The sequence below is a fragment of the Lichenostomus cassidix genome, chromosome 1 (assembly GCF_008360975.1).
Source record: "Lichenostomus cassidix isolate B80296 chromosome 1, HeHo_3.0, whole genome shotgun sequence".
Lineage (NCBI taxonomy): Eukaryota > Metazoa > Chordata > Aves > Passeriformes > Meliphagidae > Lichenostomus > Lichenostomus cassidix.
Window position 1 is genome coordinate 22,516,198 of NC_139479.1, and position 24,918 is coordinate 22,541,115.

Consider the following 24,918-nt stretch of genomic DNA (forward strand, 5'->3'; position numbering starts at 1 on the left):
GCTTAGGAATTAGGCTTGCTGAATCACAACTCTTTTGAATCTGTGCTGTCATACAAGCCACCAACTGTTGAAGCATGGCAGTAGGAGGCTCTTTAAAAGAAAGTTTTAAGGTCCTGAATGCAAGTAATTAAAACATTAGATAAAATTTGTAGCATAAATGGAAATATCAGTTGAAAGTAATCAATACCTATGTAAGTTACTTCAGGTCCTTTTTAATATCTGAGCAGTGAATAATTTCTTAGTTTTTAAAGGAAAAGGTTTTAGGAAGATAAAATATCAATTTTCTTAGGTAGACCAAAGTTAAGGTACTCTCTTGAACATAATTATCACAATCAGCTTATATATTTTTTCTAATTTGCAATTATTTGGCTAAAAAAATGTTATATTTTTATGCACACTGAGATTTCTTCAATGTTTTAATGTTTATTTTTCAAACTGCTATCTTAAAATTTTCAGTTAGTGTTAAGAAAGCTTTGTTGGCTTGCCTGTCTTTCGACCAAACAGGAATTAAATTTACGGCCTGCCAGAATATTAAATTTGCAATTTAAGGAATCTTTAAAATACTTCATTGAAGGCCTGAATCATGGTAAATCTGGTATACAATGTACAAAACATAGTCACAGAATTGGTAAGGTTGGAAAGAACCACCGTAGGTCATCTGGTTCAACCTCCCTGCTCAAGCAGGGTCATCTCAGAGCACATTGCACAGAACGGCATCCAGATGGTTTTTGAGTATCTCCAGTGAGGGAGACTCCACAACCTCCCTGGGAAATTTGTTCTAGTGCTAGGTCAACTTCACAGTAAAGAAGCAAAAAAGAAATTAAGTAAAGTAACAAAGAAAAATAGAAGTCCAAAACTTGCATTCCAAAGAGTTCACAAATGGAATTTGAAATTTTGGGGCAGAAGTGATGTCATCCTCCTTGACTGGTGACTTTTCACAGGCTGACAGGAAGCAGAGATGACCTAATGATTTTCTGAATTAGTCATAACCCTTCCTGTCAACAAGCTAAAAGATAAAAATGCATGTTATATCCTCTGAGTATTAAGACTACACTCTAAAGATGTCTTAAAATTCAGGATAAAGGTACATAAATTTGTAATTCTTACACATAATTTATATATTTATACTAATTTTTGTACACACACAATTGTTTCTCATTATTATTGAGCTTACTCCAAACAGAAACTAATAGGCCTTATATCCTCATGATGTCCCATTTAATAAAAAGGAGATGCCAAACGCCACCCTTGATTGTGAACTTGATTTTCACATCAGCTCTGCAGATATCCTGCTCGCTGGAGCATAGGGTAGGAGCTATGAACAGGATAAAACTGGGCCAGAAAAAGGCATGGAGGAAATTAGGATTTCCTTCCCAATTTTGACGCGTATGCTTTACAGTGACTCGGTTCACACACCAATTTGCCCTGTCTTCCAGCAAAAGCGTCAATAGCTTCTTGGCTGCTCTGGAAGGAGCTATATTCGGTACCCCACTGCTGCTGCTTCATGAGGTGGGTGCCTCCCAGGCTCGGCCGAGCACAGCCCGGCATCCCCAGCCACCCGAACACCCTGCAGGCTGGATCAGGGGACGCGGACGGGCTGTGGCCGGCGCGGAATCCACACCTGCTTGGAAGCAGGGAGCAAAATAAGGCGTGGCAAACCCTTTGAGACGTGCGTGGGGAGCTACTGAACACGCGCTCCCACGCGTGGGTACGACCGGCTATCCCAGGGCTGTTCCCGTGCCGCCGAGGGGCCGCACCGCTCATTTTTAACTTTCTGCGGGCGGCGCACGGCACCGTCCCAGGCGCCCCTGCAGCACTGAGGCAGCGCGCGGCAGGAGCGGCAGCCGCCGGCGCTCCCCTCCACCCCCGTCCCCGCAGCCCCGCCGTGCCGCCCGAGGAAGGACGAGCAGAGGGCACCAGGGCCGCCACACGGTCCCTGCCGTGCCCGCGGCAGGGGGCGGGGGCCGCGCTTCCCCCGGCCCCTCCCCGCCCCGCCAGCCCTCAGCGGGACGGTGCCGCAGCAGCAGCGGCAAACCCCGCCCTCCGCCCCGCGTGTAGCGCGGCTGGGCGCACCCTCGCCATTGTCTGCGCGGCGGACGTTGCCTGCTGCGGGCACCGGCGGGCGGCGCGGCGGCTGTGGCCGCGATGCTGAAGGGCTGCGCGCCCCCTGAGAGGCGGCAGCGCGCTCCAGCCCTGGGGAGCAGCCACCCCGCCTGCTGAAGACTGAAACTTTGCGTCCCCGCCGCTCCCTCTCCTCCCCCTTCCTCTCGCCTTTCTCCATGCGCTGAGCGGCCGCGGGCGCCCGCTCGGCCCCATGGACGCCTTCAGCGCTGCCAAGGCCAAAATGGGGGCGAAGAGCGGCGGCGACGCGGCGGCAGCGGCGGCGGGAGTGGCCGCGGCTCAGCCCGCCGTGCCTGCCCCCAGCCCCGCCGGTCACGGCTCGCCCGCCGCGCTCGAGCCCGCTGCCTACAAGCTGGAGGACCTGGAGACCCTGGCCACCGTGGGTGAGTGCGGGAAGGAGGGGAACAAAGGAGCTGCCGAGGTGCTTGCCTGCGACCGTGCCCGGCGGGAGGAGGTGTCCCAACAGTCGCCTGTCCCCTTCCCCAGCGCCCTCTTTTTTGTGGTTTTTTTTCTCCGCCCCCCCACCACCGTCCTCCCCGCTGCGCTCCCCCCTCCCCGCTCCGCTGCCGTCTCTCCCGCCGCGCCACCGCTGCCCGGTGAGAGGGCAGCTGGGGTGCCTGCGGTGGCTGTGGGAGGCTGAGGAGGACGCGCCGCAGCCCCCGCACAGTTCGGGAGCCGCGCTGCGGGGCTGCGGGAGGCTGCTGGCATTGTCTGTCCGCGGTGCTGCCGGTGTCACCAGCTCCGGCTGCGGGATCTGCAGCAGACCAGTCTGTACCCGGACCCGGGTTTGGCTTGTCTGTGAGATGGGTACTGCCACTGCTGAAGCTGAAAGACCTTTTGGTGTAAAACCTGGTTTATCTGGTTTAACTTCATTTACCTGCGTCCTGATAAAAAATTCATCATTTAAATTAGTTGTCGGGCCAGGGAAGAGATCAGACAGGTTAGCCGAATACAGCTGAACGTGTGTCAAACACCCAGCATGCTGTTGCCCTGAATATTGATGCAAAGATGCTTTGCGTGTATAGAATTTTGGTAGAAGGTAAGGTCTCATCTCACAAGTACCACACTTAACTAAACTGCCTGTAGTCAGCGGCATTGCAGAGTAAATGCATGTGCTTAACAAAAAGTAATTTCAGACATCAGTGATGATTTTCATTCTGTTCATGTCCACTGTATCTGTGCATTGAGTTTGAACATGCCTACTTATAGATACATATGTTTTCGCACCTGGTTTGAAAGCTTATATGTTCAACTACATGGAAGTTTTATTCACTTTTCCATCATAGGACTGTGAAATTATTTTGGATAGATTTATTCTGGTAAATATTAGGATGTAGATCTTAATTTCCCCTAAGATCTCTTCGGCCAAAAAGGTGTGACATAAACCCTTTCTTAGTGAAGTTGATGGCTTTAAACATGCAGTTGGAAGGGCCCAAGAGTGTTGTTATCAGTGAAGAACATATTATCTTCTCTTAAAGTGCGTTGGGTTTTGAGGTAATGTTCCCAAATGAAATGTGGGCATTTTACTGATAAATTATTTGAAATTATTAAGAGACTTGAAAGGTTTTTGATGATTTTTCCCTCCAGAAGTAGTTGATCTTCTTCCTTACATTGTGACCATGTGGATACAAATAGTCATCACTGAGGATCAAGACTTCAAATGAAACATAGCAGAAAAATAGTAATTTTTAAAGAAGACATAGTTGTCATGGAAATATTCCTGAGGCCAGTGAAGAAATGTGGAAATACTCCTGGTGTCAACTTTAAAAAGTATATTTTTTTAGCGTGTTCTTTAAGATGCTCTTTAGAGGTTAAAGAAAGGGAAAATTGTGATTCCACAAGATTTAAAGAGAGACTTAAAAAAAGTGAGCCGCCTATTATGAAGATACAAAGAAGGAAATATAAGGTGAAAGGAACAGATAGCTGTGTGTCAAGGCATTGAAAGAATACTTACTCTTGTCTTCATTCTCTGTCTCGCCCAGCTTGATTTTTTTCTCTTTTTTTTCTCAAATAGCTCTGTCTGAAAAGATGACCATTCTTTGCATCTCTTTTGAACTGTGTCTTTGGTTGTTTTATAGGGAGAAGAAAGATAAAATGCAAAACTGGAAAAGCATTAAACTATGCACACATAAATACATAAGGTCTTTCCTTGTCAAAGAAACTGAGCTGGCTTATTGTAAGTTGGTTGAAAAATGAATTTATGACATGCCTATGTGCTTCAGCAGAAGTCTGTGAGAAGGACGGGGTCTTGCTCCTGACCAGGAAGCAAATACTGCAGCCTCAAAGTGATACTGAAACTGAACAAGTGAATACCTGCTCTGAGTGGCTGAGTTTATAAAAGATGCAGTGCCCTAGTAATGCTTCTAGTGCATCTGGGATCTGAGTGAGTAAGTCTGCGTGAGGTTGGGCTGCTCCACATGTGTGCACCTATTAACATGCTGCATTGGAATCATAATTTAAATAGGCTGCAAGTTAAATTAGTGCAAAATACAGCACGGTAATAGAGTAAATGTGTAGTTTTGCTAGAAGAACTTTTTTGCTTTGCTTAAACTTTTCTTAGTTCAGTTAGTTAAGTACACTGTGGGTTTATATTTTAGCAGTAGTTTAAGTCAGTATTAAGATGGAATTAATGTCATCAGTTTCACTGCAACAATTTAGAGTCATCTGCAGTTTGACTGCTCTGATAAGGATAACCATTTTCTTTCTGCTGATGTTCTTGAAAGCTGTGTGTGCTATCTGAGATAATTGGAGATGTTTGAGGATGGGAGGGGGAATGCCCAAAAATTACACAACAGGAAGTTCTGGTATCTCCTTTACTAGAATCACTGTTTCTTGTAGATATACCCAAGCTTAGAAATAGTTACAGCCTTGAAAACTATCAGCTTGAGAAAGTGTCAAAATAGGCAGTTGAGTTCCATGCTCTTGAAGCTGTTTATGAGTAATATTTAAGGTAACAAAAGTATGTTGGTGTCTGTGAGATTGTAGCCATCCTTGACTTTATGCAACTTCTCTTGGAGGATGAAATAAAATCCATGTAAAAAAAAAAAAAAAAGCTGAACTCAGTTGAGTTGATTCAACCTGCTTTGAATATAGTACCTACTGTTTTAAGAATCCTTCATAGTGTCAGAGGATTAAAATCTGTTAACCTGACCAGCATAATGCAGTGTGTTTGTGATTTCTGTTGGGACCCCGTGCCTGGTTTAGCAAAGAACTCAGTGTGAAGGTGGGAAGAGCAAAAGGGAAGTACAGTTTAGCATAATGATTCAGAGGACATTTATCTTCCCCACACATCCCAGGACTCAGCCTTTGGTTGGGCATTTGTGGGCTCTTTGTTTAAAGGCGACTGGAGCAGAGTCTGGAGTACAGGTTTGCTTTGGAGGGAAGTGCCTAGTTGATCAAGTGAAGTTGGGGCTTTGCGGAGGGCGCAGGACTGGGGTGCATAATGGATTCTGGCACTAAGAGAAGTTAAACATGGAAAATATTTCTTTAAGGGTACTTCCTGAGGAGTTGAAGATGTGGCTTTGAACCTTTGAAGTGTATGGGTTTTTTTAACTAGTCTTGTGTGAAAGTTGAGCACTCTTGCTCTGGAGCTGTTGAAGGTGCCTGGTTGTCCTCATCTTGTTTTGAATTAATTTTCCTTTCAAAGGACATCGAAATACAACCGTTTGCTCAGCAGACTTAGAAACTGCTGTTCAGGCCAGGCTAAAATACTCTGCAAATTTCAGTGAATTTACATACTCAACTGTGCCAAGACTGAGTTAGTTCTTTGCTATACTGAAACAAAAATTTGTATGCCATCACTACCATGTTCATTGAAAGCTCATGTCCCACCCATGCTTATCTGAATCCATTTCAAACTTCTTGTAGGTCTGGTCAGTGAAAGAGGGAGACTGTGAACACTAGGAGCATAGTTTCTGTATCATCCTTGGTTCTGATGAGCATTTAATATTGGCAACCTTCCTGTTCCAGAAGCCAGAGTGCCTGCAGTCAGACACCTGACATGTATCCTGAGATGGAGATACTAAATTTTTAATTATGCCATAATGAAAAAATAATTCAGGTGTAGAATAAACAGTTGAGGAAAACCAGAAGGTACTTCTTCACTTTTGGGTAGGTGAAGGTGGGAGAAGTGTTACATTCCCAATTGAAATGCATGATAATAGGAAAGGGATAACAAAGAGAACACCAGGAGGAGAAAGATGACAATTTTTTTCTTGCCCTCTCTCCTGTAAGAGCTGTTTCTTGTCCATTTTTCAAAGTGCTATGAATTCCATAGCAGGTTTGTAAATGTAAATTTGGGTTTGTGAATCTATTCAATTGATTGAAATATTTTAGTAAGAGTATTTCTATGCAAAAAGATTCTTTTAAACTGCTACTCCCATGAAGTGCTTAACTCTAAACAAATGCAGAATTAAAAATTGGGCATACCAGTATTTTCATTTTTATGACCATGGGAAAATTTTAAAAGGTTCATGGGGAAAATGAAGCACTACATATTTTCAAATGTTTAATTTCTCCATGTTCTTACACAAAACATACTAGCCAAATATATTTCAAATGGCATTGTATTAACCATATCTACAGGAAAGTAGGTACACAACTGTAGTCTAATGCCAGAGGAAGGATCCTGTATTACAGTACTATTTTCCAAGAGTATTGTCTAAGTAAGAAATTTTGCCCGAGAATAGTCAAGTTCTTTACATGAAAAGAAGACTGCGGGCTTTTTTCAGAGGTTTAAATTAGTTCGGTTTCTTACAAAGTGTTATTTTTGGTTTCACTACCAAGATTCTCACCTATTTTAAATATTCTAAGGGATATATGAGCATTTTTTCCCTGTTTTGTCACCTTTTCTTGATACTGAAATGATAAATAATAATCCATGATTTTACTTGGCAATGTTCTTAAATACCACAAGTTTTGAAGGAAAACATGGTCTGAATGTTGTGACTGTAATGGTGACCTGAATTCACCATTACGTTTGTACATCTTTGAGGCTTTAGTCATAAAGCTAAATGACTTGGAGTTTGTTTTCACTCTCTGTATTTCTTACTTCATTTTTCCCTCCCACAAAATGACACTTGTCCCAAAATAAATCATTATTATTATAGCTGGTGTTGTAGAGAGAAAATGACCAGGTGTGACTCAGCTTTCTTCTCTTGCTTTTCCTGTTATCCACTTCTGAGGTGGATTTCAATACCATAATGTTTGTTGTGGATTAGGCAGCAACAGGTACTTTCCTATAAGTTTCTTGTTCTCTTTAGGCTGGAAAAAAATGGATTGAAATAAGTATTCTCTTTTATCTTTCAGAGAGGTCAGAAAAGTGAGAGTGTATGGAAGAAGTCTGAACATGTGAAAATTGAAAGTTCACATTTCTGCTTTTCTATCTTCTGTGTTTAAATCAGTCTTGAGGTAAATAGTTAGTGTCTGCCTGTCACCTATTTCTTGATATTGAATTGATTGCAGAAAGAAATTCAGTATTCTCTTCCTGATGTTGTGAATTGGACAGTGTGTTATAGAATAGGCCTTGATGCTTGAATACACTTCTTGAAGATAAATAATTTGTGAAGTCCTATAAATAGCCCAGAGATGCCCCACAGTGCCTTTTGCAATGCAAATAATCAAATAATCTGGAACCCAACTAGTACTAATATTTCAGAAATAAGAAGTATGCAAAACTCAACCACAAAATCAAAAGCTCCTAACACCATACCTTTCCCTCGTCAAGTTTATGCTTAAATAAAACTAATGTACCAAGTGAAAATACTTTGAAAAAGTTCCTTTGTTAAGTGTTGTGTCTGAGCCCAAACTGAAGAAGATAGGAAACCTGAGGAGAAATACAGATTTGAACTATTTTTTTTTCTTTTTTCTTCTTCAGAGGGAGGAAACATGAACTTTAAAGTATTAGGGAGTGAGAGCATGTAGGCTCTTAGGGCTTGACTCATTTTTTTGTATGTTTAGGTTCCTGAATTTGCTTGTCTGGACTGTTTGTAGTGGATGGGAAGAGTGGCCTTTTAGAGATGAATGCCTTGATATTTTGGCTTTCATATAATGAAAAGTTAGGGAAACAAATCCTTGCTAAAGTGTGTTCAGTCCTGGTTTGGTCCACTTTTAAGGGTGATATGAAGTGTAATTGGAAAAAAAGACAAATGTGGAATTTATATACCACTTTTGTTCATTGTGAGACACATAGATGTGTATACAGTAACGAAGAGTGAGTTTTAGTATAGTAAAAGATGGGAACTTATGTTTAACTTCTGTGGTCTTGTCTTGGCATAAGCTGTTTTTAATCAAATTAATTTAGCTTAATATCATTCCCTTACTGTTGACACTTAACCAGTGTAAAACATTTTCAGTATTACCTTGTACTGCTGAGGAGGTTTAACATGTTATTTTTACTTGGGAAAGCATCCTTTCATCTATGCAACTTTTTATAGGGTTTTTAGGAGCTTCATTCAAATTGGTAAGTGCTTTTGCTGAGTATTGAGTGTTCGTGTGCACCTGGGGATATCTAGGTGCTAGAACAGAGCAATTCTCAAGATTAGGCTATTTCTGTTTTCCCATAGGAAGACTGTATTCCAAATTACTAACAAGTATTGGTTTCTTTTTTTAAAAAATAGGAAAGGGACAGGTATATGATAGGACATTCTTAGCTAAGAATGTTCGCTTTGTGAACTGAATTGTTTGCACTTCACATTAGAGCACTGGCTCAGTTTTTAATATAAAATATGGGGGAGTTTTTGTCCTTACTTTTAATACTGAAGGTGGATGAAAGATGGTGATCTGTAGGATTTGGTTGTGAAAACTTTTCACTTGGCTGCCCTTTTTCTTCTGGCCAGTTTCTTCATTCCCATCCCATCTTGGAGCAGTTGCTATCTGGTCTGTTAATTGATTGACAGTAACTTTTGTGTAAATGTGTTGTCATTTTTCTCTTGGGAGCCAATTGGTCTGCTTATCTGATTTGATACGTTTCAAATCAGACTAATTCCGTGTGTGTGCTATTTACTTATTGATAACTGAAGCACATTAAATTTAATGAAGGAAGCATCCGTTTCGTGTCACTAAGCTGTGTGGTATAACCTATTTCTGTATGCTGTGGATGGTGATGGAATGTTAGACTTGTCTGTTGGGTTAATCTGGTCAGTGGAACCATTCCCAGAGTATCTGATTTTCCAGTCTTGTGACTATTTGTTAGGGAGCGTATTTCATAGCCCTTATGCCAACAAGCTATCAAGTCTAAAAGAGACTAATTTTTATGTGAAATCTTTATTTTTGTTTCTTTTCTGGATATTCAGTTTGAATATCACCTACAGGTTACTCTATTGGATTATACATTTTATATGTAAGTATGCATATATATGTAAATTTATACAAGCATGTAAACCCTAAGTTTTACTATTCTGCAGTTTGATGGAGGAAGAGTGGGAAATGTAGTTCTTCTGCTCATTTACTGTCAGCACATATAGGCTTCTTAATGTCAATCACACTTACCAGATCTTTGTTTCTACAGACTATTCATACAATACATACAGCATGCAGAGTGGTGTTTTTTTAAACTTTTAAACTTGGATATTTTTTACTTCCTTAAAGGAATGGTTCTGATTTAATTTTTCATGAAAGATCAGGTACCTGTTACTTGTTAATTTTATTCTAATATGCAGTTTATATGTTTGAATGTAATTATTTTTATTTTGTATTTATAGGACCACTGTAGAAAGGGAACTCAAAACAGAAGAGCTTATAGTATAAACAATTATTAGCAGTTGTAACCTGTGACTTAAACACGTGGGGTTTTTTGTGTGTACACTTGGTATTGTCTAAGCCATATTTTTAAAGCACTAAAGCTAACAATGAGGTACATCATTTTGTCTGGAAAATGAGATTATAGTACCTCTGACGTTGTTTAATACGAAAGGAAATCAGGTGAACGTGCCAAGGTTTGGGATTTTTTTTTGTTTGTTTGAGTTTTTTGTTTTATTTTGTTTTTTATTTGGTTGGTTTTCTTGTTTGTTTGTTTGTGCTTGTATGATTCTTACCAAGGAGGTAATGGCTGGTTACCAAAATCATGTAAAATGACTGTTTAAGGTGTCCATTATGCGGTATTTTTTATGAGTTTTTGAATAGTTCTTTGCTAAAATGTAGCTTCTTACAAGTGTTCTTGGTGTTTGCTTAAGTGTTGTTTGTGCTGGGGAATATGGCAACTCAGAGCAATTTGAAATATTAATAGTAATGACTCTGCCATTATTGTTGAAGGTACAGGGTGCTCTCTGGATGGAAACAAAATGTCTTGTTAGTACTGGGTTTTGTGCCTCTCAGGTATCGCTCCAGTCAGTAAATTAAATGCTCTGAAACTATTTAGGTAGATGTTAAGAGAACGATCCCTCTACAGACTCTTCCAAAAACAGGCTAAGCTGGGTGTAAGATTTTTACTTTACTGGTCTGCTAATGAGGATGCACTGTAATAGCTATATGGATGGCACATATAAAAATGAGGCTGGTGGCTGACTCTGTTCATATGAAATTTCTGGGTGCTATAATAGCAGACTCCTCAAGCCACCTGCCCCAAAACTGATGACAGACTTCCAGCCTCAGACCTCTTCCCTCCCAGCTTGGAGTGGCTTCCTACAGCTCTTGGGTGCAGGAGATGATAGCCTGTACAGTTTTAATTTGCATGGCCTGCCGAAAATAACTTCAGAGTATGCATTGTAAAATTTTAGTTTGTTTTCAGGAAGATTAGTGGGTAACTTGTTGTCTGTCCCTGGAGAACAAACAATGAGGACAGCTGCTGGTCAGTCTGTTTCTAAACTGGGATTCTTATCCCCTCTTTTGTGAAAATGTTTTAGGTTGCATGTCAATATGTTGGGTTTTTGTTCTGAGGCCATCAAATTCTCCCTGGCTTTTGTGACTTTCGAAGGCCTATAAAAACTTTGGCAGCATGTCTTTATTTATAAAGACACCCAGTTGTCACACTCAGAAGTGGTGAATTTAGAATTTATGCTGAAGCAGCAATATTGTTCTTCCTCCTTTTTTTAGTAACCAACACAGTTCAATTCCCATATTTGTAGAAATTGCACTTTTTTTATATATATTTGGAAATAATGGAATTTGGGTTATAATAAATTTAAAAAACAATTTTAAAATGTTCCCAGTATTGCACCTTAATTCAAAGTATTCTGTTTGAAAGCTTTTCTACATCACTTCTAGTATATCTACAGTGAGTAGCAGTGGTTCCTTGGATCTGTTCATGGAAAATTTTGCTTGATTAAAGTTAGTTTTGTTTTGTTTGTTTTTTTTCTGCTACAAATGCCAGCTGGGAAGAAGCTGTGAGAAAGACAGTGTGTCCTACAAGACAGAGCCATTAGAAGGAAAACAAAAGTAACTGAGAAGAGAATTTGAAAGAATCTGAAAAAAAGAACTAACATTGCAGTTAATGCAGAATATTTCCAAAAACATGAAAATATATTTCTTCAGGGGGGAGGGGGAGGGAAATAAAGGTTTTTAATTTTTTTTAAATTTCCGTTTTATACATTCATTCAGTTTTATACATTCATTAGTTGAAAAGTAGATACAAATTTGGGCACATCCAGTCCTGATGCTGTAAAGCTTATGACAGCTATCCATTTTAAGTACTTAATAAAATAAACTATATTCTTTGTTCCAATAAGTGAAGAGTTTCTAGATGTAGCTCAACTCTTTATCTGCAACACTTGACTTACTGTAGGTCAGAAGATTTATTTTGGTGGCAGTGGTGATAATTTTTTGCTGCCTTGGTTCTTGGCAGCCTAAATTTTTCAGTGCTCCTAGACTACTGTTGGTGGTAGATTAGACAGAGTACAGCCTGGTTCATTTGATTTGGGATAACTCTGTGAAAACAATTATTTTTTAATACTTTCGAACATGAAATTTGTATGATTTGTGCTGTCTGCAAGTGATGTTTCTTATCAGAGAATTCTTGATCTGTCAAGAAGAGCTTGCAATACAGGCTAATTGTAAGTAGGCAAGATTGTGAAATGAAAAATGAGGAACACAGCTCTGGTTTTGTGACTAATTAAACAGTGTTTCAGCAAGCAGTCTTTTTTTTTCTTTTTTTTTTCTTTTTTTCTTTTTTTTTTTGTTTTACCTGACAGGTTTGCAGGTAAACCCATCTTACTTAAAAACTAAAGCAGGGGTCGCTTTCATAGGTATTGATTTCCTGGCTTAGTGCGTGCCTGTTTCACATTGCTTTAAGAGCTTCCTTTGAGTGCACCTGGGTGATAAAAGCCTGCAATATAGATAATTTTGTCTTTGAATCCAGATCTTAATTGCAAGTGAAATGCTTTGGAACAGTATTTGGAGAAAAGGGTTTACACCTCTGTTAAATATTTGTTTTGAATTTTACTGACTTTTTGTTGCTGCTATTTGCATTTTAATAAAGGGGGTTCTTGAAGTAATGGGGACTTAGCAAAGTGAGTGAATAGTAAGAGAAGGCTGGCAGGCAGTGGAGATGAATGGATAGGTGAAGCTATACCTTTGGTACACAGTGTTGGAGTTCCTACTAAAAATGGTGTTGGGAAAAGAGAGTAAGATAAGGGGACTTAATGCTGTTTTGAGACACTTCCATTTTGTTTCGGTGGGTTTGTTTTTCCTGTATAATTGTTTCTTTTCAGAGCAAAACCAGTGGACCTGAGTGAATGTGTACCTAGGAGCACAGTGGGGTATTCTAAATGATTGTAAGTGAAGAAACAGGTGTCACTGGTTCTTGATTTAATAAGTGTATCTGAATGTGTAGTTTTGCTCTATAGTACTGGGTGTGCAGTGTCATCTATTCACGTGGAAATAAGTCAACTATGGTGCTTTTTTAATGGATTCTCTGATATGCTCAAGTGGGCCACTCCTGCAGGAGCTATTGGCAGTTTACGTCCTGTGGTATAATATATTGATAAACCTCTCTCTAATCTTTGTATGCTTACGCATTTAAAATATATGTAGAAGGGGAAAAAAATCTCCTGTTGGCAGTTGGGTGTAATAGCTATAGATTGACTCAGAGCTCCAGATCCTCCCATGATAGTCAAGATTTCTAGTCTGATTTGTTTTCATTTTTTGATAGAAATGTTAAGAGCATTGTTTGAGAACAAAAACAACTTTGTTACTTGGCCTTCTTTGCTTCTCTGAAATATGATTCTTGATATAAAATTAAACAATGATTGTAGTTAATAGGACAGGAAAAAAAAGTGCCATCCAGAAATGTGAGGCCACTTGGGGGAAGGGGGAGCAAAGAGGAGAAAAGCCGTACTGTATTTGATCACTTTGCTTTGGAGAGCTTTCTGCAGTATAGTTGGTTAAGTTTTAAGAGCAAGACAAATCCTTTTTTTTTGGGGGAGGAGAGGTGGAAAGTATTGAATAATTTACCATAAAGTGCAGTCATTTCTAAAGAGTTTTGCTTGTTGTACACAGACCTTATTTTAAAGACTGAGGAACTCCATAAACTTGACTGAAAAGGGCACCATAAGGAAAACAGGTGCTTAGGGACTCTAAACATTGATTATACTTGTGTACTGGAAAGTCCTAGGAAGGACAGAATTCAAATTTTATGTCAAGAAGTATGAAATTCTATTAGTCATTGGTACAGCTTTCCTCTGATACCTTGTGAGGAGGTATATTTTGTATAGTGCAGTGCTGTTTTCTTCTTTAATCAGTCATGTATGAGGACTTCATATCTACAAAACAATAATCTCATCAGTCTCTGTCCTGTCTTTTGAGACTTTTAACTTGTTCCTAGGAAATCTGCAAGCATCTAAAACAGACACCAGTAACAATATATACCTAGTATGTGATAATTTTTTCTTGTTTGGCTATTTCATCTGTTTTCAGGGAAGAGGTATGTCTTTTGACTTTGCTACTGGAAACTTAACATGCTTCACCTTCTGTAAAAAGTGTTAGTGGATAATAATGCAATAACTATCATATTACCAGTAGCTTTCAGTTACAACTGATTTGAGTTAAATACGAGCTGACGAGCAGGCCTAGATAGATTGGTTTTGTGTTTATTTCTGATCCTTACATCTGTCCCTGCCTTCTAATTTTAGCAGCTTTGAGCTTGTGTACTATTTCCTTAAGTGTAAATCCTGAATTATAAATGATGTTGAACTGTTTGTTCTTTAAATTCATTACAAATTAAAATACATTTCTGTTGAGCTGTGTGCTGTGTCAGCTGAAATAGCGAGTGACCCTCAGCAATGTTTCAATTTTGGAGAAACAGAGTCTACGAAGGGCACGTCAAGTACTCTTGGTGTGTGAGCTACAGCTCATGAATTCAATTAGCTGTAATTTAATCTGTCCTATCAAAGTGGTGTTGGATTTGCTATTCATTTACTTCCTTTACTGCAGACTGTGATCCTGTTTTTAAGTATATCAGACTAGTTTCAGGTAATTCTGAGGTTGTATGGGGTGAGAGAATTGAAGAGAGTACAAGTAGAAAGCAACTATGTCAGTAAACAACAAATTCACCTGAGTTTGGGTAAATGGGTGCATGTGTATGTGTATGTTATATATTCATATATCTAATTATATATGTTGCTAAGAAATTTGATGTGTGATGGAAATGTACAAAAGATAGTAGAGTGAAATAACAGAAAATCTAAAACAAAATGCTTATGCTTGCAAAAAAAGTGAACTTGGTTTTACTTTCAAGATTTGAGTATTCATAAAATCACAGAAGGCTTTGAAATGGTTGAAAGGAACCTTAAAAACAGTTCCAGCCGCTCTGCCATGGGCAGGAACACCTTCCACTAGGTTGCTCAAAGCCCTATCCAACCTGGCCTTGAACACTTACAAGGATGGGACATCTTGAACTTTGCTGGGCAACCTGAGTAATCTAACCTAACAAACATGTGGCCTAAAACTACCCTCTTTCAGTTTGAAGCCATTCCCCCTTGTCGTGTCACTAACTGCGCATGTAAAAAGTACATATTTTTTTCCTTTTTTTTTGTCTTACTTTTTTTTTCTCTCTTTTTTTAAATGAGTCCTCTTTAAGTACTGGAAAGCCTCAATAAGGTCTCTCCTGAGCCTTGCTTTCTCTCAGCCTGTCTTCACAGGAGAGGTGCTCCAGCCCTCTAATGACCTCTGTGTCCCTCCTTTGGACCAGTTCTAACAGCTCTGTGCCTTTCTTGTGCTGAGAACCTCAGACCTGAGTACACTACTCAAGTGGGGTCTTATCAGAGCAGAGTAGAGAGGCAGAATGCCCCCCCTTGACCTGCTGACCACACTGTTTTCGATGCAGCCCACAGTGTGGTTGACCTTCTGGGCTGCCAGCATGCATTTCTTGTTAATAGTTTCAAATCTGATAAAATCTTTATTATGCATCTATATTTACTCATTTAAATATACTTGTTCAGGGTCAGCTAAAAGTCATTGCAAATGAGATTTATTCTATAGTCTTGTATGTCAGTCTTCCTTTTGCATCGGAAAAAATGCATTGTGTAGGGAGTTCACTTCTATCCTTGCCTGTTTGTAACTTATTGCATCTTTCCACCTGTCTTTCTGGATGTATGAAATTTGCAAACTCTGCTTAATACAAATTTTTAAAAAATAAGTATTGGACCTCAGATGCTGTTATACTGAAAGAAAAGAAAAAAAGGAAAGATGTACAGAAACAATGTCCAGCTTAGAAATACTATCAGGTATCAGCCAAAAAGTCTTTCCTTACTGTTGCAAAATTAATGATATTGTTATAACATGTGCCATAGCCTCTGATGCGTACTTTAGTATTGACTTGTTCTCTCTTTTCCTATGGGGTTAGTTTTCTTAAGAGTCATTTGGAAAATCTGGATTGTTTCGTGCAAGGAATTTACTTGTAGGTTGTTCGAGTGTACTTTTGCATAAATTCTCAAATTTTCTTATCCTAGTCCGTTTAAATAATGACAGTCATGTACAGGGTTCTATTTAGAGTCTTATTTGTTGGCTTGGATGGGTTCCTTGGGCATGGTGTTGAGAAGTATAATAATGCAGAGAGATTGTATCGCAGTTTTGATATGGGAAGGAAAGTGTGTGCATAAAACTCAGTGGAAGCTGAACCTGTGGGAGATTGGTAGAGTGGCTTTTCTTCCCTGATAATGAACTGCATAGTAAAATTAGAAAAAACTAATGCACCCATTCTATGTTCCAGTCACATAGTCGGCTGAAATGACGGTAGAAAAGAATTTAAGTTCAGAACTATTTTTCTGCATTGCAGGGAAAAAAGAGTGAGTGGTCCATACAGCCCTGAATAGCATGAAAAATTCAGACCATGGTCCTTTTCTGATAGGGTAGTTAAGTGTTTACGATAAGCAAAAATGTTTAATTACCATTGGTATGTCTCCAGTAACATTAGTTATTAACACAAATTATATTTTCAGTCTTTAATTTTATTAGTAATGTAATTCTTGGGCACTATCAAGATGTTTTCTAAAATGTTTAATTGATATTTGAGAATGGAATTTGGAGACTGGGATTTTGAATCTTAATATTTGTGTTAGGGCATTTGTTCCAGTTCCATATAAAATACAACTTTATTTTGATATTCTAGACTTACTTCCTCTTTCTTCCATAATAGCCCTTTAAGTGGAAAATACTGTGATATTCATTCTAGTGTCAAACAATGGAGATTTCATCACTGTATCTTGTACAGAGTTGCACTAATTTTTGTAAGCTATACTATGTGATAATTTGAACAGTAATGGAACACATGAAGTAAATTCTAGATACCTAAGGCATTGTTATTCTGTAGTCTCTTAGGAATATCAGTTGATACTGCCTTCTGAATATAAACAAAGCCTTCCCTTTGAGGAATATTTTGTTCCACTCATGAATTCTCAGTATTAACCTTTAACCAAAAATAAATATATTTGCAGTGCTTGTTCCAGACTGATATAATGTTTTAGGAAAAGATTCTTGTGGGCTTGTAGCTTGATTTTGTTTTGTAAAGCTTCATTTACAGAAAATAGAATGCAGGGTTGTAGCGGCACAGCAACTGCTCGTAGATGCAAAGGAATTACTTGAGTCTTTTGGAAAGGTATTCATTTTGATATGGTTACAATACTGAGTCATTTGTGCATATTATAATAAAATCTCTAGTACTCACTACAATCCATTCAAAACAAAGAACAAACTCAATAGAATTTTTATAAAAGGTCTTAGTTATATCAGAAATATTTTTCTTTGTCAGCATAATAGCTCAAGTGTGAGAGTAATGTTTTAAATACCTTCTAAGACTATTGTGCTGTATAAACTTTAATAACATGTAAAATTACAGACTATAGAGATAAATTCAAGCTCACAAATTGGATGTGGTTTGAACTGTGATTATTTGTACAAACTGTATCCTTCTTGAGTGCAATGTTTCAGTATATCAGTATTTTGAAAAAAATGCTATATGAATGAACTGACATTTTTAGTACTGCATTTGTGACACTGGACCAGCAAGTTTTTCTTAGGTAACAGTGCTAAAGATTATAAAGCTAAATAGGTATCGCTGGGCGTAGGTTTCATTACATGAAGGATGAAGAATTTAGTGAGTTGCCAGCAATTCTTTTTGAAATCCCACATGCACTTACCAGGCCATGTAACTTTGAGGTTGGTCTCTTCTGTCCGAATGTAGACCTGTGCACTGTAAACCACTATCAAACCTACATGTGCAGAGTCAACAGAGGGAAATAGGTACTTCTGTGTTCATAAACTGGATGTGTAAAACCAATTTATTGAATACAGAAGTGGCTTTTTTTCTCTGTTGCATTGCAGGGGATTCTACTTGGCTGGTCCAAAGATAAGCTGTGTGATAAGTGAAGAGGTTCCAGCTCAAGGTGTTTGGGGAGACTGTTGATGCTTTGCCTAAAAGATGAGAGAAATTCTGTCTCTACCTTGTGTTTGGGGTACACTAACACCTTGCATACTCTTAGCCTGCAACTTTGCTACTTTTGAATTTTTTGCATTGTACAAAGAGTTTTTATAAGTTTCCACCATAAATTGGAACAAGCCAAGAATAATGGTATTCTTTGAGAGCATACACTTACTGTGTCTTTTAATGTCCAGCTATAAAGAACATGGTATGACCTACATGGTGCTTTGTGGTAATCTATCTTTGAAAGTGGAAAGAACTCCAGTTTGTAATTTTTCAGAAGTAGACATCCTAAGGTTTTAAGATCCAATGTGAACAATGAACTTTCTGATTCTTTGAGTTCTTTAACTACTACTCAATGGTCAGGCTTTGTCTTCCGTGAGAATGTCCACAAGTTTTGTTTGTTTCATTTTTCCATATCCTGAGTTAGCTCTAGGTCAGTTTAAAGTTTAAAAATGAAAGTGAAAAGTTTGATTGGAAAAAAAAAAAAATTGAAAAGTTGGTGTTGGCCACCACTGAACTTTGGTTTCATTTTGCTTTCTGAATATTAGTGTATCAGGTTTTCAACCAGGCTGTCTCAGCTGTGCTGGTGTGTATGTGCTTATACATGAAAATGTGTTTATGGACTAGGGCCTGCTATGTTTAAATATGTGGTAACACAGAAAATAACAGGAACAGGTAATCCTGGAATAGTTTTCTATTAGTTTCCTATTTATCCATTTCCTGAAACATCAGAGACCTAAAATGTCCTGAGTTCATTTAAATCAAGTCTTAAGTGTAAGTATTAAATCTGTCTTCATCCAGAAGCTCTTCAATGTAATTTCTTATAATTTATCAGCATTGTGGTACATCTTAACTAATAGACAATACAGTTTTTGTGCACTGTGTGAAATACCTTCTCTTGATTTGTGTCTGATTTAGCACTGCTTTCAGTGAAGATGGAAGTGAAATGTAATTGAAAGGAATGTATTCTAAGAGGTACTAGTCTCTCAAAGGCTTCTGTCCAGCACTTGTGAAGGAGGAAATCGGTCAAGTACAAACAATGTGGCTTTTATTACATTGGGTCAGCAATAATAAACCTTTGTACTTTAACAAGATGTTTTCATTTGCGTTTTAAAAGGACACTATCAAAGATATTAAGCCTCATGCTTTCTTTGCATTAATATGGGACTGACTCGCAGCAAGTAGCTGTTTTGGAAAAGATAAGTTTCAGGACACACTGAAAGATGATGATTGTAAAATCTTAAAAGTATGTGGAGACACATATTTCTGGGTTGAAAAGAAAGGTTGCTCATCCGATACCTGCTATCAGTACCCCTATTTAAACTTACCTAGTTCAGAGAGGGCTGCTGTTAAAGTTTTGATCTGTGCTGTTGCATGGATTTGATTTTTATTAGACTCTGTGTAGTATTAACTTCTTTGGAAATAAGTGCCTCTAAATCGTTCATGAATTATTGCATTGGTGTTTTCTTCTTAGTCATCAGAATTTTATTTTAATTTATTTTTATGAGACAAAAACATGAGTTTTGGGTGCAGCAATGTTTTGTAGTTGTTTGGCTGGCCAGTTTTATTTTAAGGTTTTCGGTTTTCTTTGGCTATAATTGTAAGCTTTGTGAGTATAGTAGTTTCATGGCAACATATGTGACCTCATATGTTCAACTGTAGGAACTGACAGAGCAAAAGATGGTGGAACAATATTTCAGTTGTGAACAGCTGTGTATCTTCTGCAGAGTTGCTATTTGAAACTTCGAACACCTTAATGACTGTTTCTTTTAGTTGAAGTTACCTGAAAAAGGTTTCAGTCTGCTGAAACTTGTCATTGTTGTGACATGGCAATTTGTTTAGTTTTGGGTGTTTTATTCTGCTTTGGAGTGGGTTTTTTGGTGGTAAACCAACTAAATTTTTTCATGCTGAATTTGGGTAAAGCAACCAGCCAAAACAGTTCTGTAAATACTTCTGTCACCAGGGAAACTGAAGGTGAAGATAGAAGTGCTGATAAAAAATGAGAGAGAGCTTTACTGTTCTCTTGGGTAAAAATTTGATTGAGAATGAAACTTAGACCTTTTTTTTTATTTTTTTTTCCAAAATAAGATGTGCCTGCATGTGTTTTTTTATTTTCTACTTTTTTGGAAGGGGAAAAAAATCCATGGGAAACACCTCTATCTCATTATTTGAACAGAATAAATGAAAAATGGTGTGTTAATGATTCACTGGAATTGATTCTTTATATACTACCAGGGGTAAATTGCATGTTATTCATCCTCATAGAAGATCAGATGACAGAGCCTTTTGGCTTAGACTGCTTCTAGACATCCAATTCAAAATATTGAGTGTAGTACTAATCCCAGCTCAAGAAGCAGGAGCTATATATTCTCAACTCACTCCTATTCACAGACACAAAATCAAACAGTGTCTGGAGACAGATCAGGATTCGTTACTTTGGATTGGATTGTAAAATACATTTTTTCATTACAATTCATAACGTTTTTTCATTAAAATTTTTTAAACAATCTAGACAAGTCTTGTAGACTAAAATTTGGGGGTTTGTGATACCTGGGATAGTACTTCACTCATCTTGTTGGTTTTCCTTCTGTTCCCCTGACTGTGGATTACTTTGTGTCAGATTTTGGTTTTGGTAAGTGGAAGTGTAACATGTATGAATTAAATATTGTAACTTTCAGCCTAAATGTCTGTTTGTATTAGGTTTTGTTTTAAGGAAGCTGTTTCGTAGTGATTTTAAACACTTCAAATAATTGAAGCAATTAGAAAATACTAACTTTGAGCACATTTCTTTAGACAGAGTCTTGAAGTACTCTGAACTTGATGGGAATTTTAAACATCAGTTAATGTACAGAAGGTTAGGTGTGGGGTTTTCATGTCTGGCTTTTGTTTGAGAAATTATTTGTAAAGAAACCAATAGGCTAAAAATTCTTCTCTTTAATATTTACATTACAAGAAGCTCTTGGTTATTTTAACCTCTCCCTACCTGAAAGAATCAATTCTCTGCATAGGATTTGAATAACATAACTTTTTAAATTCCAAAGATGGTCTGTCTTTCTAGTGTTATTTCCAATTTACAGATTCATGTCTAGCTATTAAAATGTGATGCTTTTTGATAATGTTTTAATTACCTGAAATTCTCATCAGATGAAAGAGAATTTAATGCTTTCTAGTCTTTCAGTTTGGCATGTGTTACTAGTCAGACAGGTACCTGATACTTAGCTTAAATGTACCTGTCTTTTAAAACATGATAGGCCGAGGTTTTTTTTTTAATTATGTTAATACAGATTGATAAGCTTCATTTCTAACAGGTGTTTGGTATAATTTAAAATAAGCTGTTTCAGCAGGCCTCCTTAATTTAGTTCAGCAAGTAGTGAAAACTTAGTTCCTAGGTGAAAAAGAAGTTCATTTTTAAAGGTTTCTGTTTGAGCTGTTTTTATAAAAAAATCCCAGTTTTGCAGTTGTGACTCATCTATACTTCAAGTGTAATATTTGAATAGGTAAAAGTAGGAGTAATGATTTTGCAATGTCCTGGTTTCAGTATGGAAGAAAAGCTTTATTGTCCTCCCATCTGTTTGTCTTCTTTTGATCAACATGCCACAAATTGCAGGTTGTGGAAAGCATAGAAAGAGTTGCAAAAATACCATTGAAGAACCAAGTAGGGAAATAACCAATTTTATGAGAATAGTTCTGAAGATTGTGGCTGTTAAAAGTTTTGAGAGGGGGGATGCATTTAGTTTCGGTATTCTAAGAGCTGTTTAGAAATAGAGAGTATTTATGGCTTTCATCATCAGCAATCTGGTTATTTTCTGGTTTCATTTATTTATTGGTCCACAGGATTTCAAAATAAATAAAAGAGGAATAAAGACACAGAAGAAACTTTTAAGAATTCTGCTTGTTTTGATTAAGGACGCTCTTATATTTACAATATTTTTTGTAGAGAGACAACAATTTGTGAGCCAAAAAGAAATAAAAACCCTTAAATTACAGAGGAATTTGAATCATTGGTGCTCAGTTGATGGGCACTTTCTGGAAGTCATAAACATGTCTCTGAACTATGTGAAAAACAGAAAATTTGACTGATGGGTATTAATTAGCCTGGTAATTACCATGTCCTTATTTCTTAAGGACTGTAGTTCAGAAAGATTTAATGAGTGGGTGAGCAACACAAGTTGTTGACACAACTTCTTGGTATTGTCTGGTGTATTAAATCTTGTGTGAAATTGAAAAGAGACTAAACCAAATTCTAGTTTGTTAAATGTAGTTTTAGTGCTGTGTTGTTACAGGCCCTTGTACAACAAGTAAGAAGGAACCTGAAAATTGCCAGGTCTTCAGAATCTTTGGAAATTTTTACAGCATCCCGTTGAGTCAAAGCTGGGCTGTACTTTGAACATGCATTGCTATTTTCTTTTTGAATTTAGCTGACCTGGGATAAAGAATTAATGATACTGAGCTTTCAGTTGGTTTGAGAAGGGATGAATCTATCATCGCAAATAAAAGTAAGAGACAACCACTGGTATTCCAGAGCCAATAAAATTTTTGGAACTGGTAATTTGATGACCTTGCCTGGAATGTGAGTGGCATAGTTCTTTCTGTGTACTATCTCACATTATTGTTAAGTAGAAAGACATTTGCTCCACTTAAGGGGTTTTTGACATAATGGTGCAATGGATGAATGAAAAGCATCGTAGAAGCAAGCTCCTCTGGCAGGGCTGCCCATGGTGAGCACTACACATGCATCTCTGCTTTCTGTGCTGTTAAGGTCTTAATCAGACTGTCTGATTTCAATGCGTATCATTGAAGGATATGAAAAAGCTGCACAAAAATTGTGATCAGATATTTCTTTCTTTTATTCAGCAGTATGAGATGTGCAGTTCTAGACAGAATAAAAGGCATCCTATAAAATCTCCTCTAACTTTTGTTATTTTTCTGACATGTTTTTCACTGTTAAATCTGAACCATCTAGAGTAGTGCAGATCTATAAAAGCAGAGGTCTAAGATTTGCAGTGAGCAGTCCACAGCTGGCTTTCCAAACACTGAAGAGACTGAATGTGGCATTTTCAGCAACATTGGTCTGTGGGTTGAAACATTAGTAAAAATGTAAACTTGGCTACTGTGATGTTGGAAATCATCATCCTTGTTTTGAGTTGCCCTGTTCAAATGCCAGCCCCATCTTTTGTTGTAGAAGCCCTCAGTTGCTTCTGCCTTGTGGTTTCCCCACATCTTTCTTCCCAGTGTTAATCTCCTGATTAGCAGTCTGTTTGGGCAAGCTGGTTTTCTTTTGCTGCTGTGCCACTTTTCCACTTCTTTGTCAAGAATTACTGACAAACCCCCATTTCCTAGCCTGTGCTGTTCAAATTGCATCCCAAAATAAGACAAAGATTAAATGGCAGACAAATGTGACATTCAGCGGTGAGTTCATAATCTGATACGATTCACTTAGTTCATCTCTGATACTTAACAGAGTTAGGTCTGTTGTGCTTGTGGCTATCAATAAAGACTGATACTTGTCACAGTAGGAAATGTTTCTTCTAACTGTAAATAAAAGTTAATGCATGTGATGGTTTTAGTAGGCCTCTGTTGAAGTCAGGGCCAACCCTTTTGGGACTCAGAAAGCATCCCTTGGGGTCATAGAGCTCACAGGACGTAGTTTATTCTTCATTAAAACAGATGGTATCTATCTGAGCAAGGCAAACTTGGTTTTAAGAAAGAGTTCGGGATTAAAAGGATGGGAAGCTGGAACAGCTGGGTCTAATTAATGGGAGCAAATAGAGAGGCAATCTAAGCATTAAATTAGTCATCTACATGAATAGCAAAATAGTCACTACATGACTACTCATTCAATTGTTTTAGTTGATCAAAAGTTGCAGGATTGGTTTACCTAGCATCAAAAGTATCTGAAATTGCATCAGAAATGTTCCCACATTCTTTATTCTATTCTACCAGGCTTCAAAGAGAACAAAATCATGGAAGCTGGCTATGGTATTTTTGCATGGTATTAGGGAATCCAGCTTGTTTTGTAAGACTGAAAATGCTCTACTTGTGTTTGATACCTAGGCCAAGTTGGTCTTCTGCAGGTTTTGGCCTCCTCTCTTTGTGTCTAACATGAGAAGGTTACCTAATGGAGAAGGTTGCTGGCATTCCTTCAAGCTCTGCAACCACATAAAATTTGCAATGTGATCCAAGAATTTTATTGTTTCTGTTGTAAACAGATTATACTGGATTAGTGGTTAGCATTTTGCATATTTTATTCTGTTTGCCCATTTGGTCCTGAAAATCCTGAATTGTGTTGCAAACAGCACAGGCACTCTTCACTTGACAAATCTGCCTTCAGACTTTCTAAGACCAGCTGTTTTCTTGAGGTATGATCTTCTCATGCAGGTGCTTTATTTTTGCTCTGAACCTCTGGTACCATGTGCTGTAATAAACAGACAGGTAGGGATATGTATGTAGGGTGTCCATAAAGCCATTTCCCTTCCTTCAGCAGGATAGTATTTGGTAGATCCCAGGACTAATCCAGGATGGTACAATGTTTTCCTGGTTTGAACTGAATATTAAATAAACGTCAGTAGACTAATGTGTAAATCTGTAAACACTATTTCCCTTCATTCTTATGGACAAGTGTGGAATATTTCCATTTAAAGTTAATCCAAAGGAATGTTTACTTATCTGTCACAAAAGGTCAAATTTAGTCGGTTCACACAGCTGAGCTCTGAGGTGATCGGGGGAAAAAGTTGAACGGTTCTTTCATAGGGATTAACAGAAATTGTTCCGTGATTTTAGTCTCTCATTCCTGGAGGGTAGAAGGCAGTGGTGCTTTGATAGAATGCTATTAACTGCCTTTTTTTGCTTCCAAGAACCTTCCCTCAAATCTGGGGAGCTGGACCTTCATCTTGTGCACTGCCACTATACTGCTTCATATATTTAGTTTTCTTTTTATGAATCCAAGA

General features: G+C 38.1%; 1 protein-coding gene across 1 annotated transcript in view; it reads left to right on the forward strand.

Moving 5' to 3' along the window:
• Positions 1-2,041: 2,041 nt before the first annotated feature.
• PRKX (protein kinase cAMP-dependent X-linked catalytic subunit) overlaps positions 2,042-24,918 on the forward strand; it is a 56,176-nt gene continuing 33,299 nt past the window's right edge. Inside the window, exon 1 of the mRNA XM_085052729.1 lies at positions 2,042-2,504. Coding sequence (XP_084908855.1) covers positions 2,315-2,504 — 190 coding nt within the window. The 5' untranslated portion in view covers positions 2,042-2,314. The remainder of the gene's footprint in view (positions 2,505-24,918) is intronic.